We start from the raw sequence: 18741 nt of genomic DNA on the forward strand, positions 1-18741 counted from the left end.
GCAGCACGTCCCAGAGAACATGGATCGTTATTAGGGCGCAGAATTTAAAACAGAGGACTGAAACAGTACCGGTACGGCAAAAGCCTTGCGGGACGGGAAACCCCCACCGTACATTTACGGAAAAAACCCTCAAAGGGTTAACTGACGATGGGGACAATCCCGACGAAGCAGAAGCGGAGCTCCACGCGCTCGATGAGGCCTAGACGATTTTTCGAGTCTTGTTGGTGACATGCCCGCAACAATGACTGTAGAAGGCTTTGCAGATGGCAACGACATCGCAGTGACCATAGCTGTACAGATGAACACTGAAATCGCTGCGGAAGTCTCTGAACATCCCGCAGATGAAGCTCAGGCTGACCCTGCAGACGATGAGAACATTCCGACTTCACAAGAAGCGCTTGCTGCCTTGGATTTACTGTGCCGCACCTGCGGTGCTATTGAGAGCAGTGGGTTTGCCCTTGTTGAGTGTTTGCAAACTGTGGAACAGGGCGTGATACGGAACGCGATCAACACAAAAAAGCAGGCAGTGATAATGTAGTTCTTTGCACGTAAATAAATGAATGTGACCCAAGTAAGTCACATATGTCAGGTGCGGTTCTTTTATATCTATTTTCCTCCTTTGTTGTAACCTGTCTCTGACAATAGCTGCCTTTAAGGACTGAGAGGCGATAAAACCATTCATATCTGTTATATTAGTCAAAGATAGCTGGCGCCGCCCAAGTGTGACATGTGACATGACTACTTATATAAATGGAGATCAATTAAGGGGAAATGAGGGTGCTCATTATAATACATGAAGCAAAGAAGCCAACAGTCGGCGAGGCCAAGGAAAGTGTTGGGGATGGTACTTTGTTGTTTTTTTTTGTTTTTTTTTTTTTTAATGTTTCTTTCCCCTAAACAGATTACATTACTAATCTCTGTGATTATCCAAGTAAACATTTAAAAAAAAAAAAAAAAAAAGTACCATCCCCAACGCTTTCCTTGGCCTCGCCGACTGTTGGCTTCTTTCCTTCATGTACTTATATAAATGTGGCTAGCAGAAAAAATAAAATCAGTTGATAGTAGCTTTCTTTGTATCGTGTCCTCTTCTGTGGTTGTCTTTTTTGCGCTGTCTTCTTACCAAGTACCACTGAAGTTGCCTATGGTGCCATCTTTTGGATGGGACGAGGACTGCATCAAGAGGAGCAGATGAGTAAGCCCACTGCCCCCCTTCAAGGGCAGTGGGTGGGGTGTAGAAAGTGAAGCACAATTCCGGTCGATATGGTATAAATTATGTCGTGCAAGCAAACTTTTTGAGTGCTGTCATAGTCTATTCAAAGTTTTTGTAGAATGTCTCTTGAAATAATCAGCAATCAGTTGTGCGTTCCTGAATAAAGAAGCGTACCAAGAGCACTTTTTATTTTCAATTGGTGGGAAGTAGCACAGCTTCGCACTGTGATGCTACTAGGTACATTACAGAAAAAATCGTGCTAAGTTACACAGCTGGCAGAAGAGAAAAAATAAAACTACATGCCAGAAGAGCCACTCTGGGATTCTGCATGAATTGCATAAATCTAAAAACTGCTGCTCTGAGAAAACGTATTAGTGTTAATAGCCTCAAGTCGGATACAGCTTTGCGGTGGAAGTTACGCGCACGAGACGCCAGCTTCCACACTGTTCTCATGCGCTCATAAGCAAAAGATGCAGGCCTCTTGGCTAGCGGCTCACGCTCATAGCTTCCACTGTATAACACAAAGCTGTCCCGGGTATAGAATCTTTTAACTATATTGATGTAACATATTTACGGTGGGTGCGCAGAAAGTGCCATGGTTTTAACTCGACCTGGAATGCGGAATACCAGCTCAAGCGTACGACACAGAGGTGAGGGGGGCTGTCCCTCCAGAGCCGCACGTGCCCTCATAGGAGTCAGCATATCGAGCAGGTTGCGAAGTGCCAGTCATGGGATGGACAATGTGCAGCCAATGACAGGGTGTGGAGGGATGAGAATCCTGGGGCTCTTAGAAGAATAGAGGCACACTGTATGGAATGAAGACTGGCTGGAAGTGCAATAATAGCGGAGTGACAAACCGGACACCTTTTAGGGCTGAGACGCTCACGTCATAGCAGAAATACAATGCAGGGAGGACAGTGTGATATTGAATGCAGTAAAATCAATTGTCGCCGATATGAACTGCTTAATACAGCCAACCAACTGCAGAAGTAATGCAGTTAATGCCGTGCTGATAAAGAGCAGGAAGCAGCACCCTCACCGGCGATGGTGCTGCCGGGCCTGCTGGAGGGCGGCATCCTCCTCGAGGGAGCGCTGGCGAGCCTCGGCGAGGGCCTCCTCGTACGTCTTCTGGCGGGTGCCCACTAGGGAGACCAGCAGCACCGTCACCGCCGACACCACAAAGATGGCCGCCGCACACAGGGCCAGCTCCATCCCCCCACCACACCACCTACGCAGAGTAAAATGCAGGCTCATCTGATGCAAGTGCAATTTATAGGAATATTCACACAATGCTGAACAAATGTTTCACAGGTTTCGCTCTTCCGCTGCCCAGACAGATTGCTATGCAGTTGCAAAGCAGCTGCTGACACTCCATAAAGATTTCACTAGGAGCCCAACCCAGTCTCCCCATTACGGGTATGGCACAGTAGCACTGGAGCCTCCTTGCTAGTGAGGAGACCACATAACCAACTTGTTATATGCAAGGAGAGTGCACATACAATTGCACCAGAAAGAAAAAAAAAACATCCAATGCGCCAATAAGAGCACAAGACGCAGCGTGACTTAGATTGCCGATGAGCTGCTGACAGCTGCTACTGCCAAGAGCAGAAAATGAAACTATGGTACCTGTGATTGCTCTGGGTGCCACTCGGACCTAGAACCCCCTCCCTGCTTCAAGTCAGTGGTAACCGATTGGATGGCACTGCAAACTTGGCATATCTGGCCTTCGCTGCCACTCTTGCATGTCGGCAGCGTAATGTTGGAGCGAGTTTGAATTAGGAAAGTTAAAGAGAAACCGTGTTACAAACAGGCTTAAAATACAGCAAAATATATCTGACCCCGTCTGAATCAACTGAAAGTACGAGTTACCAGAGTCAATTACTGTGAGCCTGCTGAGAGGCACATACTCTGCATGTACTGCACAGCAGCTCAAATGTGCTGATATATGTGCGAAGCGTGGGCTTTTCTGAACTGCCTTCGCATTCAAAACTCCCCAATGTTCCATTTATGTCACCCAGCTCTATCACATCTTATGCCGCACACTTATGCTTCCTTCAAGAGTAAATGTTGAGGCCCGGTCACCTTCACTATTTTGGTATGCCAGGCCAGTCTTGATCTTGTGCTCGCATAAAGCTACACGGCCATGACTGTTATAAGTGGGCTTCAACGGACATTAACATTATCAAAAGGCAGCTGCAACCAAGGTTCCATCTCGCTTCGCGCAGCCCAATTACAGAGCACTGAGTTTGTTGTACGAGGGTTTTGTTGTGGGGGCTAGTTGAGTTTGTTTGGCACTATTTTCGTAGTTGATATCAAGACAGCATTTCTGGTTTGGTGCAAGTGTGGCCCACTGTACGAGATGAGAAACACGTTTCCCTATAATTTCCCCTTTTTATACAGATACTTTGGGGGGTGGGGAGGCAAAGCCAGCTAACAGCCCTTGCTTCTGCATTTCTGCAATGCATTTTTCCTATTTGTGTCAACTGTGCAGCTTATCCGGAAGTTTGGGACACTGAACTTGCTAGCCAATTCAAATATTTCTTTAACAGAGAACATAAGAGAGGAATGCTGCAGAAAGCCACAGCGTAAGTACTTAAGTACTGCAGAATGGCAGCGAGCGTCCTCAGCAAAGCTGGTGACACCAAGCTTGGCTTTGGTACTAACAGCTGCAACTTGCGCACCTTCAAGGATTCGTCCACATCGACAAGGTAAACAAGCAGGACAGAGCTCACTGGTGCTAAAAGACACTGCGCATGGCAATGATGCAAGATATGCCAAGCAGAGGGCAGGTGAAGATGTTGCAATGAAACCCCTGAGCGAACAAGTGCCTCAAACATACTTTGCAACCAATCCATAGAAGTTTTGATTTAGGCAGGACTCCATGTGCCTAGAACCAGGATCAGATGCAGGAAGTTCCTGGTGTGTTGCAAGCACTCATTTTCACAGTAGATAACAGCAGAGTGCCAGCACAAACACATCTAAAAGACAGCTGCGACACAGATAAGGAATTGAAACTTGGCATCTTCGGGCTTTATGTTCCAACTGCTGACATCAAATGGGACACCCTGTATATCAAGGGGGTACGGCAGAGCAATTCTAATGTGAAAGCACTAAGCTATGATGTGTAGCCTAAATGAGTCTTCAAAAACTGAAGCCAGGGCTCGCATTCAGAGTTTGCATCGTTATCAATAGCGTCGCTATCTCCCCGGCCTCGAGTCATCTCATGCGTGAAAATGCCGGAACATGATGCTTCCCCCTCTTGTGGTTTCGTAGTGGCAACGACCGGTTCCGCCGTTTCAACCAATGAGATGGCTCGAGGTCAAGTGAGATAGTGACAGTTCGATTACGACACTAACTCTGAATACAGGCCCAGAAGTGTGTGTGCAATGAAAGTCTGGTGCTGCGCCTGCCCTCTCTGTAAACCAATTTACAGATTAGGCGTCGGGGTCTGGTTCAAGTGTCCACAAAGAAAGTGAGACTGATATTGCACCTTTCCTTCCCTACAAGGCCATTAGGCTGTGTTGTGTCTGCAAAATCCGCACTGAAAACGGGGACAATGGACAAGTGTACTGCAAGGAAATAGAAGGGATCTGAAAAAAAAAAAAGAAGAAGAAGAAGAAATGTTACACTCGAAGTCGCAACACCTGCTCTTGCCTGACCCTGTCTTGCTCAATCAACGGACTTCTAAAAACCAACCGGCTAAAACAGTCACCAATTATTTCCCCAATTATTTTTTCTATTCCGATTCAGTCAACCAAGCCAGTAGTTCCAAGAATTTGAGACACCGAGATGTGGCCAAAGCAAGTCCCTAGTCTCGACTTGATAAGCACGAAGGCAACGTACCCCAAGCCCTTCTTGCCAACGCATAATCTTTCCACTGCAAAACAAAAAAAAAAGGAAGGAAAACGCAAATCTAGACCAGGCACACAGGAATCAGGATAAGGCTCACCGCTACTCAGAATGTGCCCTTATCTGACTCAAAGGATATCATGATGCAACACTTGAACGGCTGCGAGAGCAACCCTGCTCCACAAGCCTGCTTCCAAGCTCTCCTGATCCCCAGAGAGCGTCACTGCCAACTGAAATACCGTGCAGTGGTGCTGTGTTCTTCTGGGGTGAAATGCTTGGGAAAGGGGTCATAGACGCAGTAACACATGTGCAAGGGACAGCCACCACAGCGTCAAGACTAGGCTGGCGAATCACAACAAGGTCGTCAGTTCCAAAAAGATTTACCACCCCAACAAACGTCAAAAAGCAGACAGCATATGATTAGGCCAGCTTGGCTTTTCCTATCAAAGGAGGACCAGATGGCAAGCCAGAGAGTGGTGTGGCATATGTCACAAAACAGAAAAAAAAACGCACCTGCAGCCGAGACAGGAAATGTTCCTTTGCAGGCATCCGGATCAAGAATGCGAGCAAGAATAAGAAGAAATGAGATGCCAACATGTCTCCAGGGGTACGCAGCTGAGTGGCGCTAATCAATGGATAGATGATTACAGAAGAGGGAAATGCAGTGTTTAGCAACAGTCATAGATGACGTAACATACTCAGCAGAGTTCAACCTCACCAGCTGCGTCACCTAAAACCCGAAGCCCGGAACCTGCACACACTCAAGGAGAGAAGAGGAAAACAACAGAGGGAAGCACATCGTGATCCATACAAATGTAGATGAGACCAGTCCTGTTCTAACAGTGCCATCCTTACGGATTCAACCCCAACACACCACACTTGGCAAAAGATTAAATTGGCTTGCGTAAAAAAAAAACACTTCATTACAAAAATTACACTGAACAAATGTACATATCAGATTTCAACAGCTGCAGCCAGATATTCTTCTCAGCAATTATTTCTGTTTAGTTGCATTGTTTCTGGGCCTCTTGTGACCAGCCATGCAACCACTTCATAAAGCACAGACATCTCCGGTTCACCTCAGACCACCACTGCATCATGGTGATGCACCAAATGACATGAAAAGTCTGCTTTGGCAATGCTGCCAAATTCACAAGGGCTAGTCGGTAACAGTGATCCATGACATGAGTGTGTAGCGCAAAAGGACGACGGACACAGAGAAGGTACACAACACAGACGCTAACTTGCAACTGATAGAACCTAAGGCGACCAAGGCGAAATGTGAGATTATAGAAGCTGCACTGATTGCTGCTTTGGATGATAAATGTGTCAGCAAGCCGTCTATCTCCGTGCCCAAACGTGAGTTGGCATTGCTAAGGAACATTCATCACTGAGCGGTTTTCGTTATTTTTTTCACTGGTTTTCTGGATGCATGTGCCTGTTAGTCTTTGTCATGTTTCGCCTTGGTAGCCTTAGTTTCTTTCAATTGGAAGTTAACGCCAGTGTTGTGTACCTTCTCTTCATGTCATGGCTGCCAAATTAACAGCGGGCACGGCATCGATCCTATATGTTTCCACCATTTACACACTAAAAGAAAGACCTCCACTGAACCACTCGCAAGAATGCGCCACGGGGGCTAGACGCTACAGTCGCCTTCTAGCCCTAACAGACAGAGCTGTGACCCCCAACCCGCGGTGCGAGAAGTCGCTACTGCGGCGGGTTCGAGCCAGAGGGGACAGACACCGAGTTACGTACTCAAACAGTTTATTGTGCTCGAGTAACGGCAAGGAAAATACACTCGAGAACATTCACCGTGTAGCGAGCGAACGCCGCGTACGGGGGTGAAATCAAACCACCTAAGGGAGAAGCACGCACAAGGAGCGAGAGGTAGTCTGCTCACCTGCGTGCGGCTTCGTGCTCACGGCCCGCGGCAGTAAGTGCACGCTGAACCGGGAGCAGAGGGTGAAGGCGGCGGTCACCCGACGGGAATGCTGATCCGTGCGCGTGCACGCCCAACAGTCAAAAGACACCGAGGGAGCTGCAACAGACGCACTTCTCACCTCGGCTCGGGGAGAGGAGGCTTCCCGGGTATGCCGGTAGGAGAGAAGGAAACCCGTGCGGTGTCGCCGCGGGAGCCTGGGAGGGTGGCCAGTGTGCCCTCTCCTCGCGGTCCTCCCCAAGAGCGCACGTAATCACGAGTGTCAACTACGCGCGGCCCGTTATAATGGGGGCATGGGATTACGAGTCCCCACAAAATTTATGATCAGTTTCAGTTCTCATGGCAGTATTTCCTCTTCTCCCCCACCAACACACTATAACCATACCTTTTGCTTGTCTGTGCATGCTGCCAGCGGTGGAAATTATGAAGAATAAAAGATTTTCAAAGATCTTAACTATCATGTAAAAATGGCACTCTGCATTGGAAGAATTCGACAAAATGATGGCCAGCATAGATTCAACCTTTCCGGAACCACATCTTCAAGTATTAGTAATTTCAATAACAGGTTTTGAGTAAAACCATACTGGAGCAGCACAACAGTAAACAGTACATTTCAAGAACTGCGCAGTGTTCATTCCCGAAAAGAAAAAAAAAGAAAAAATCAGGAGAAAATGTTTTACGTGATGGCGCATGAGATCATTCAAGCTCTTTACAAAAGCAGTAACTGTACCCCAAAACTGCGAACAGTGTTTGAAAAAATATGCATTTCAATAAAATAATATTGTCACCACTGGAATTCGATCACAGGTGGGCACGCATCGGCCATGAAGGGTAGTTGGTTCCAAACTTGTTAAAGGGAGACAGGGCTCTTAAGGAACAAAACATCACGAAGAAATCACTTTTTAGAAAATGTGATTTTCGAAATCAGTAGCTCCATCTACCTAAGCCCTGCCAGGGTGGTGCAGTGGTAAGACATCCGACTACTGTGCCGGAGGAGTACCCGGGTTCGATCCCGACCACGGCGGCTGTGTTTCGATGGAGGTGAAACGAAGCGGCGTCTATGTGCTGTGCGATGTCAGCGCACGTTAACCCTTTGCGGTCCGTTGTCGGGGTGCCCGACAGGGGTGTTCGTGGTTTAAATTTCGCGGCTTTTCTTACTGCAATCCATCTGAATTTTTTTCTACATGATGCGCCATCTCTTGAGTGTCAATAAAACTATGTTTTTTGAAGTTTACTTTTTTTGCACCAGGGTGCAGCACAATGTTCAGCACTGCTCCTGGATACCAGAGCTTTCCTCCGCGCGACACCGCATGTTCGGTCGGTTCGCTGAGAAGCATGGCCACGTTTTCACCGCGTGCGTTTTACGGTGGTGCATTTAGTGACAGTGACGATGATTTCAGCGAAGAAGAGAACTACGTGCCTCCATCAGATAGTGATGACAGCAATTCGACAGAAGAGAGTGATGAAGACGACGGCGGCAGTGGAGACAGTCCGTCTGTTGACACACGAGGGAACAGTGCGCGACCACGTGCTGCAGGCTGGAAGGAGTATGCGGATAATGTGCCTGACTTCTCCAAGTTTCCCTTCACTGTCACAAACGCAGGATCACAAGTAAGCGCTCAGAATCTGAACTGTGAGCTAATCCAATAATCCTATCACCTTAACTTGTACTATCTTTGTACTATCACATCCAAAATTTGTACCCACCCCTTATGTAATGCCCCTCAAAAGGGGTCTTTAAGAAAATAAAAATTAAAACCTAGAAGGAACCAATATCATGCATGCGAGGGATATAAAATTAAACTGCACAGAAAATCTAGGCACACACGTGCTTATCTAAAAACACCCTTTCGTTACTATACATTGCAATAGATGGTGTGCTTACACAATCACTGCTTTTTTCACTAATATAAAATGCTTCCTGCAGTTCCCGGGCTATCTTATCCCTACTCCTATCTAGGATTTTTGTCTCCTTCAGCTTTGCTTGGCACAAGTTCTAGTCTTTTCCAACGCAGGCTTTACAGTGGTGTGGTAGATGGGATGTGAAACTATGCACAACTGAACAAGGAAGGGCCATCGTCTATGCAGCGACACACTTTCACCAGTACATTGCCGGCAATTCGGGGCCACGAAAACCTATGCCACCGATGTCCCCGCAAATGACACTGTGCATCAAGCTCTCAGCGAACGACTACGATCAGGTCTACCGAAATGGGACTACGCGCACAAGCTATGTCTCATCCACACCGGACACAGGGGCGTCGTTGCCATGAAAACTTGGGCAAGAACTTACATGTGGTGGCCTGACATTGACCATAACATTGAAACGACAGTCCGAAATTGCAAGCCTTGCCAAAGCAGCCGAAGCAATCCACCGAAAGCTCCTCTCCCAGAATGGGAAAAGCCACACACACTTTGGCACATCCTGCACATTGATTTTGCGGGCCCAATTGAAGGCCTTTGTGGTCTTAGATGCCTACACAAAGTGCCTCGAGATAAGGGAAATGAGACAGACGACTTCGGCATCAGTCATTGACAACCTCCAATCACTGTTCGCAACGTTCGGAATTCCTTGCAAAGTAGTGTCAGACAACGGAACACCTTTTCTGTCTGCAGAGATTCTCAAGTTTTATCACGACAATAGGATCTCAGTCACGTCAGCCCCCTACCACCCAGCGACAAACGGACAAGTCAAGCAATATGTGGCCGAGATAAAACATGCCCTTGAAAGAGACCAGACAGGGTCTCTGCAGAGTCGCCTCGCGCGTTTTCTCTTCAAGCAGCACACAACGGTTCACAACACAACAGGTCAGACAACCGAGATGATGTTTGAGCGCGAAATGCGAACAGTTCACAGCTATCCTTCCCGAGCCAGAAACCACCAGGGAAGAAAAGCAGATTCCGCGCTACAGGAAGCTTGTTGAAGGGCAGCGTGTCCTCGACCGCCAGTTTCTCAGAAAGACACGCTGGGAAGAAGCTACGATTGTGACACGCATAGGCCTGCGCTCTTGGCTCGTCAACATACATAGAACAGTGACACACCGACACCTCAAGTAGCTGCGTGAATTTACGGTGCCTTCCGAGAGCAGTCCGGCAGCAGTGAAGACATCTGCACATAGCCTGCGATCTCTCCTCAGAAAAAAAGACTGGGCCAGGGCAGACCTAGAAAGTACAGCGGACAACCAGCCTACAAGTGGTCCTTCCCTGTGCGCAACAGAGCCAGCGCGTTTCCACACGTCTTTGCCGATGATGATAAACTTTATTTACTCCCAAAAATAGGGGAACCAGCCAAAAGACTGGTTGTACTAATTAGAGGAGGTCAGCAGGGATCCCTTGGGACTCTGCAGCCTCTAATGCGCGCAAAATGAGCTGGCACAATTGGGCGAGCTCGGGGTACGAAGGAGGGACTCCCACGCATCCATTGTAGCTGAATTGTCTGTGTTGTGTACATATCCACATCATGTGAATGAATGTGGCCGGTTGTGAGCAATGTTTGCATGTAAGTGCAATAAGATTTGGGAAAAGTTTGTTATATGGCCATGGGTTTGGAAAAGTTCCTGCTTGTATTTTGCGCCAATGGACGGCCTCTCGCCAGGATAGTTCCCGATGTGCTGGGGGGTATAGAAACCGTTCGAACCGATAATGTTGGAGGATGTCAGTGTACGTAACAAGGCAAGAATGACTGCCTTGGGGGGGTGTCAGATGAAGCAGCAGGCTGAGGAGGGCGCTCTGCCCAGTAGCTGAGTTCTCGGGCTAGAGCATGCGCCTGTGCGTTCCTGCTGAATGCCTCATGGGCTGGGGCCCATATGAGAAGACTAGGTGTAGACTGTAAGGGGAGAGATCAGAGGATAGTGTGCACCTGTCTGGATACACGACCTGCACCGAAGTTGCAAATTGCTTGTTGAGAATCGCTAACGACTACTTTGGTGAAGGGGTTGGTCAGAGCTATCACGATGACAACCTCTTCCATGGCGGTAACAGTTGCGGCATTGAGAACGCTGCAGGCATTGTGCCAGTTTCGGTGCGGTGCCAATGCAACCATAGCGGGGCGAACCCCCTGCACACTATCAGGCAATTTTTTAAGGGGGAAGGAAGTATGAAGTGCTGTGTCCTCCAGTGGGACTAAAGCAGTGCGCCTTACTTGACGGACCCTTGCTCCCCTCTCTGAGCGTCACCTCGAGAACCTGCCCCGTCTGCGCCCAGCGGGACACCCCCCAAGATGGGCTCCCTTGCCCTCCTTTAGTTCTGGGAAGCAAGTCCCATCCCCATTCTTCGGCCTCCATTCTTCGACCGACCAGTTCGGCTTTCGCCTCGGCCGACGCTGGTTGCACCCTCTTGAGTGTTTAAAACAGTTAACAGTACCGCATACGTCTTTGCTACATTGACGACGCGCAAACACAACAGAAAGGAAAAGATTTTTGTCTGTCAATGAGCATGCAGGCACTTGAGCTACGGTGACAAAGTAAATAAAGCGATAAACAGGCTAGGGCCCAATAATAAAAAGAATGGTGCCTGCATGCGACTGTCAATGCAAAAAGGGTTCGCACTACAGTTGATTGCACAGTGCTCTAATAGGACAATCTGTCGGGCTAGTTGATGTTGATCCATGGTTGACAGCCCCAATCACATGGACAGAGCACTGAAAACAAAAAATGATGACACAGGTGCTGAAATTCATTCTAGAATCACCAATACTCTGCTTATGTACCCATAAACAGCACCGACTAGTGGCGATTGCTGACGCTCGTGGCAGCAAAAAAGTAACATGACAAGAGAAAAAGCAAAAACCAAAAATATAAAACTGGAAGAGACAAAACCCAGACAAGGTGAGAGCAAGATAGGCAAGTCATTTTGAAGCCGCTAACATGTGGACCAGCGGAGTAATTTGAACTAAAGAACTCCTACGAACTGGTCTGACCATACCTACACACAAGCACAGTGAATAAAGGAAGACGTAGTGGCAGGAAAAAAATGAGCAATAGAAGCAAAAAAAAGACGGGCAACAGAGGCGAAGGTAACAACATGGATAAACGCACAAGGCAAAGCGCACCAAAAAGCAAAGAAAAGGCACATGATCAACAAAGACGAAGCCAACAATTAACATAACTCAACGCAGAAGGTGAGTAGCACTTGCAGGGTGAGATTGTTCAGTTTCTGCATTTTCCACAAAATATTGCCCCCAGAACTCCTGACATTGTTTGGCGGCTTCCAGCCCAGTGCTGGCCATGCCGCCCCTTCAAGATTGCAGTTTCAGAATGGCGGAATCAAGCTTGTCTGACCCAGAACACCTGCAGCTGCTCGTGCTCTGCTTTTTCCAACATCTATCAAGATGTGACGTGAACTTTCTGCCATGGCTGACCAGACCTCCGAATTCCTGCAGCAGCAAATACTACTAAGTCTACGTGAACTTGTGCCTCCTATACTCAGTTTCATACATCAAGTGCAACACTGCCAAAGCTAGAGCTCTTGTTTGCGCTCCGCGCATCCGCGATGAAAAATAGTGCCTGCTCTTGACGAGAGGAAATAGTTGCTTTGTCTGCAAGCTTAATACATCTTAAATTTGCCATCAACTCCATAAAAAGCACCCTTTTTTAGGGAGAAAAGATCAGATTCAGTGAATTTGTATGTTTTGTTTGTCATTTTCATTCGTGTCGAGTTTTTGCTCCTCCGCAACCCTCCCATTTTTTTTTTCTCCCAGACTACTTGCGTAGCTTTCACTGTGTTGCACCTGATGTATGAAACGGAGTGTAGGAAGAACACCGCCAGGAACTCCGTGCGCCTTGTTGAACATGCAACATCAATCCCCGAGGATGTTGCCCAATTTCTTGGTCACGGACCAAAGTTCGCTGTGGAGCCTAAGAGGTCCGTGCCAGACCTGCTGACCATGGTCAGGCAAGTCTCTAGGCTTGCCCCTCTGGGGGAAGCAGATGTAATATGGACAGTGTAGATGTATTGTGATGCAATATTGAAAGACCAACATTTCCATTAAAAAAATAAAAGCTTTCACTTGAAAGAGAATCATTTGTCTCTGCTAACTTCCGAATTTTATCTGAACAAGTGTCCAAGGCTGCCGAAGCAATTCAGTCAGCCTTTAAAAGACGTCCTAACATCTCTAACAAGCAAAGAAGTTTAGCTAAAAATCTGTGTCAAAGATTCAACTTTGAAAAATTGTCTCATGCAATAGAAGGCAAAAAGAACACATGTTTGGAAATGTTCTTCATGGCAAAAACAAGATCAGGTGCCCTCTGTGCATTATTTCGGAGAAAAGTACCTGGCTGAAAGACGCCGCTATGCATTGGCAAAGCAACCTGAAAGTGATTTCTACTGATGGTCCCTTTCTGGTAACTAGCACTGATGAAGTGATTAGGTTTCTGAATGCGAATAGAAACAAAGCTTACTGTGCCTTTTTATAAATTTGAGACTTATTTTATTCTACACCCCAAGATGCCCTCTTGAATTGTGCTCGCTACGCTATTGACAAACAGAGGCATGACCTTCCAGAATGAGTGTGGCGTCTGTGGATGGTTCCTTGGAATTACTTTCTGTGCACCTAAAATCAATGTTTGCAAAATGGAATGGTTCACGCTGCATCCCAAAGCACGGGACCTGCATCATCATAGCTATGCATGACAGATGTGTCATGCATGAGAGAACTCACACGTTTAAAAACTTTTCACTTCATTATTGATTTCTTAGACAAAAAGCCTTCCCTTAGGAAGTCCCAGCAGTTGAATGTTGTTAGGAGCACCCTGGCTCCACTCGCACAAAATGCCAGACAATGATTCCTTGCGCTACCTGGAACTAAGAATCCTCTTTACACACAGTCACGTGTGCTGGGCATTTGAACCAAGGGGCAACAAGCCCTTTCTACCATACGACTCTGCTCACTCGAAGCTGCTCAAAAGAAACATCCAATCTGCCCTTGTTAATGCCTTGCACAAGCCATGCGAGCATAAACTGCAAGAAAGCTTGTCAAACAAGGTTTGCCAGCCCATGCAATTAGAGTACCCGTTACAACTCCTCTCTCCTGTCACAGAAAAAGTGCTAAACAGCACCAAGCTCAAAAAAAAAAAAGAAATCACTGCCTAAAGCATGCAGGCAATACAAATGGTTGCAGTTATTTACACGAACCAAATTTCCCACAACCTTAACTTTGGTAAGAAAGTAGGAGTAGATGCATTCCTGTACCCCAATGTCCAACATAGCTTTGTCGCATCACAAAAGAAACAGAGGCTGCACAATGCGGCACAGAAAAACCCTTAGCAGCATGCACGGAGGGAGTTTACTCTATCCCTTTGCCTTGCCGTAGGGTATACAGTGGTCCAACAGGCCGGGCCAACGCATCAATGAAAGGCTAATGAAACATAAAAATGACTTATCAGGTACCTTCCTCAGGAATCTGCCAGTCCGCTGTCGCAACTGACACAAAGAAGTTGAAAAAAAACCAATGTTGAAAAAAAGCCAAGTGTTAAAAACGCACCGGATAAGCTGACATGTGAAATAGTGGAAGCCACAGAGATTTTGAGGCTCAAGGATGAATGCATAAGCACTCCATTTCATCCTCGGAAAAAGAGACTGCCTTTTTTTCTGGATTTGTTTGACCTAGTGCGGTTTTTTTCGCTTTTTGTTTTAGCATTCTTACTTTTGCTGAATTCATAGTTTTATGCACCTCATCTTCATCCTTTAGCTATGCTAACTGTTGACTTATCTTTGCTGCTCATGCGCCTTTTCTTTCAGTTCTTTAGTGTGCTTCACCTTATGCATTTAGTTGCCTTCACCTCTGTAGCTTCCAGCCACTACGTCTTCCTTCATGCAGCGTGCTTGATCTTTGTGTGTGCATGATTTTAGTGCTCAGATCAATTCATGGAAATCAAATTACTAAGCTGTTCCACGTGATGGCGGCTTAAAAATGACGACTTTCTTGTTCTCACCTCGTTTGGGTTTCGTCTTTCTATCTTGGTTTTTACTTTCACTTGTCATGTTACTCTTTGTTACCCCAAGTTCAAAAATCATTGCTAGTCGGTGCTGTTTTTATGTATATAAGCAATGTACCGGTGATTCTAGAATAAATAAAGTTCAAGTTCAGCACCGTCGTCTGTTCTGTTTTCTGAGCTCTGTCTATGTTTAAGCGCTGTAAACCATGGATGTAAAACTTTGCGACTGTTACAAAGCTATGCTGATAGCCCATAAAACTATGAAATTGCTGTTCATCCATCTTTTCTCTGCATTGCGTCCTTAACACAATGCTATCTGTCTACCGTTGCTCCATTACTTGTGTTTGTCAATTCCACTGTGGGGCCATTCCATTTATGTCAGGCCTCTGTAGTTCAGTCTCGCCCCCCCCACCCCCCCAACTGCATTATCTGCAAATAACCTGCTATGCCCATATTTTCTCAATTACCAAGGTGCCAGTTCATGTTATTGAACTGCACCACCTCACTCCCAGCCACAGCGTTAGCCCGGCATAATAATCTCTTTCGCTGCCGTCACAAGTAGACAATATTTGAAAAACGCCTACACGAGATAATGATGGAGAACACCAAACTGAAACATACTATATGGCCCAGATGCAAGAAGCAATGTTGCAGGCAAAGGAACAAGGAGCCCCTGCATGGATTGCACTTTGCAAACAAGCATTCTCTATATAGTGTTTGTTTTTTGTTGCAAATAGAAACACATGCTGCTCTTTCACCTGCTAACAACCTTTACCAGTCCACCGCAATTGGAAACAACATGGGGCTGCTTTCGAGCAAAACAGCATTGTCAAGCATAGTCCCGCCAAGTCTCTCAAGCACAGCTGTAAAATACCAAGTGCACGTAGAACGGACAAAAAGCATTCCTTACAGACTTCAAGCCATTCTACTTTAAAGCTGGAATATGATAAACAGTTGTGGTGCTTTTAAAAGCACTGTTCCCAAGAATACAAACTGCGAAGAGGTCCAGAGTTGGCCGAGTCAGTGTCAAGTAATCGAGGTCACCTCTGCTCGACCTGCTTGGTGTCTACATGAGCTCGCTTCGAGCAAGTAAGTACAGCAGCGACACCTAGCATCGAAATTCGAAGTTAATGTGCAAGCCTCTGCAGCTGTGTTCGATTTCGTTACCTTTTACTATTAAGAGCTTCGATTATCATTTTTTATTGTTCACGAAAGTTAGAAAACATTCAACTTTGCAACTCCGAAGACCTCTGGCGCTGCATGGTTATACACAAACAATACATATGCACAAGAGAATTAAATCAAGACACTCACACCGATGATGCGCTCACTACCAACTGGCTGTTATTTGTGATATGAAGAAGAATGCATCACAAAAAACGTAGGGTTACAATAAGAAGAAGAAAACAAAAGATTCAGAAAAAATGCGAAGAAATTCAGAAGGAAGGATTAGCAAACAAGCCCGCTCGCAAGTACTACTGAACTTTGCAAAGCTCTCGGCCGCAATGGAAACTTTTTGATCCCAGAGGTATCCATAACTCGACTCCGAGTCGGCAGCGTCTACATGCTTTTAATAAGCAGGTCAAGCGAGTTAACTCAACGCTCTCCGCCTCCTATTTTACTCTATCCGAATGCATAGACGTGAACTCAACAATTGACTTTTTACTAGACAGACTGACTCGACCTGACTCTGTCGAGTTGATGTATACAGGGCTCCTTTGGAGGGCCTTTAGGGGTAACCTGAATGAATAAATAAATAAATAATGACAGTGAAAAATTGGGCTACCAAATCAGCGTTCACAACTTCAAATTTGCTGCTAAAAACAGCAAGGTCATACACTTCATTCCCACAGAATGCATGAAAGCAGCTCAGTAAAGGAATTTTCACCATGCAGGCACAGATCTCATGGTTACTTCACCACATATCAATTTTTGTACCACTGGTAGCAGTGACATATTGCAACCTCTAACCAGCGATTTCTGGTTCCACCACAGACAATACTGCAGCTGACATTCCAGCTGTAGCAATGTTTTTACTTTTGACTCATGGTGCTGGTAAGAGCTTTTGAAAAGCTGATAACAGCAAGCCCTCCTTACTGAAGAGATAAACTGTTTATGGTTCATGCCCTCCACAAGGAAACAATCATCCACAAGACAAAAGAGGGAGAAAAAAAACATGGGACAGCCCCAAATAGCAGCTGAAGTTAAGCAGGAATTCGTAATGCGTTTACTTCTTATTTTCGGAAAATTAAATTATATATATATATATATATATATATATATATATATATATATATATATATATATATATATATATATATATATATTTTTTTTTTTAGCAGCATTTTCTGAGTTCAAACACAAGTCGTGTCCTGCCCACACTGTCAACCGCGCACACGTGCCGCCGTTGACGTGGCGGCCAACCAGGGCACTAAACAGCGGGGCAACCATAGTACACGCGGTGACCGAACAGGATGGACGGAAGTTCACTCGGATAGCAAAATGCGCCCGCAATTATGGCCCTACCCCGTAATTTGAAAGCCGCTCGTCATGCCGGCGTGCGCGGACAGTAGTAAGACCACTGCAGTACGCCCTCGAACAATGTTTTCTTTTGCGTACTGCTGCTGCGTTTGCTCGGCGATTTCGTAAGCCCCACACACCTTAATTCCCAGCTCGGAAAACGTCCGATGTTGGCCAATTAAACGAGCCCGTTCCTATTCAATGTTTTATGCAATTTTAAAGGCAGCAGACGCATGCGCCAGGAAACGCAAGAGCGCTCCTCAAAGTGGCGAGGTGGGAGGGGAAGAGCCGGCTTGCAGTAATAGTCTCCATCCGTTGCAGACGTCAGTCCCACGCGGTGCGCCACTACTGCTGCTGAAAACAGCGCTGGAACACGGGAAAAACGTCCGAAACCACCAACGAACGCCTGCCAATTGGGAAGCGAAAATACGGGCGTTCGTTCCACAACAGCTGACGAAGGCAAGCCCGCAAAACACTGCGCCCAGCACTCGAGGGCTATCTGACCGTCAAAAACGGGGCGAAAACCAGAAGGCCTTCGAAACTAGAATGGGCGCAGCGATGGATAAGCTGTCAAGTCGCCACGCCAACACCGTAGCAGCGCACAAGCCGAAACATCAAGTCTTACCAGCACATACGAAGCTACTACGACGTCGCTGTGTTTGCACTTAACCGCGAAGTTGTCAGCACCACCCGTTAACAGCTCGCAATGAGAAAAGGGGCGTCCCACACACTGGTCCCCGTTACGAAGACGAGGCACGGGGGCTGCTCTGCCAGTTAAGCTCATCGGCTCTCGTTGATCGCACCTCAATCGGCCCATCCGCAATACATGTCTAGGCCTAAGCGCTCCAAGTGACCCGTCACTGACATTTGGGCCGCCAACGTGGAGCTAGAAATGCATGTCGCACGCACTCGGTGGCCGTGAGGCAAAGCAAGAACGCGACAACAGCTCACCTTGACTATGCAGCGCCAAGCGTATCTGCTGTCGTTGAATAACAGGTGCAACACCGGCTCACCACACGCACGCTCGCACACCGTCCAGAGAACTGACACTGCAAGGCAGGCCGCAGCGAGCCACATAAGACGTGATTGGGTTATTTCATCCCACGTGATTCAAAGCGCATTTTGCCATTGGCCGATGCGTGCTTTGAGCGCTGTTCCCATTCGGCAACATGTGCCACGTTGCGAGGCGGAGCTGAATTTTGAGCAGTGTGATGACCGCGGCCGCTTTTGCGATGACAGCCACTGACTTCCGCGAGAGGACGCGACGTGCAACAGGGATGTAAGCAATA

At 46.9% G+C, this 18741-nt stretch overlaps 1 protein-coding gene across 9 annotated transcripts in view; it reads right to left on the bottom strand.

Annotated features, from left to right (window-relative positions):
- LOC146177921 (uncharacterized) overlaps positions 1-18540 on the bottom strand; it is a 228246-nt gene extending 209706 nt beyond the window's left edge. For all 9 annotated transcript variants that reach the window (XM_084580654.1, XM_084580661.1, XM_084580660.1 and 6 more), the window contains exons 1-2: positions 18404-18540; positions 2250-2438 (exon numbers count right to left, since the gene is read on the bottom strand). In XM_084580654.1, the coding sequence (XP_084436780.1) occupies positions 2250-2422 (173 nt within the window). In that variant the 5' untranslated portion in view covers positions 2423-2438; positions 18404-18540. The remainder of the gene's footprint in view (positions 1-2249; positions 2439-18403) is intronic.
- Positions 18541-18741: the final 201 nt, after the last annotated feature.

Source organism: Amblyomma maculatum, chromosome 10, assembly GCF_055883805.1.
Source record: "Amblyomma maculatum isolate TAMU_Amacu chromosome 10, ASM5588380v1, whole genome shotgun sequence".
In the NCBI taxonomy this organism is placed as follows: domain Eukaryota; kingdom Metazoa; phylum Arthropoda; class Arachnida; order Ixodida; family Ixodidae; genus Amblyomma; species Amblyomma maculatum.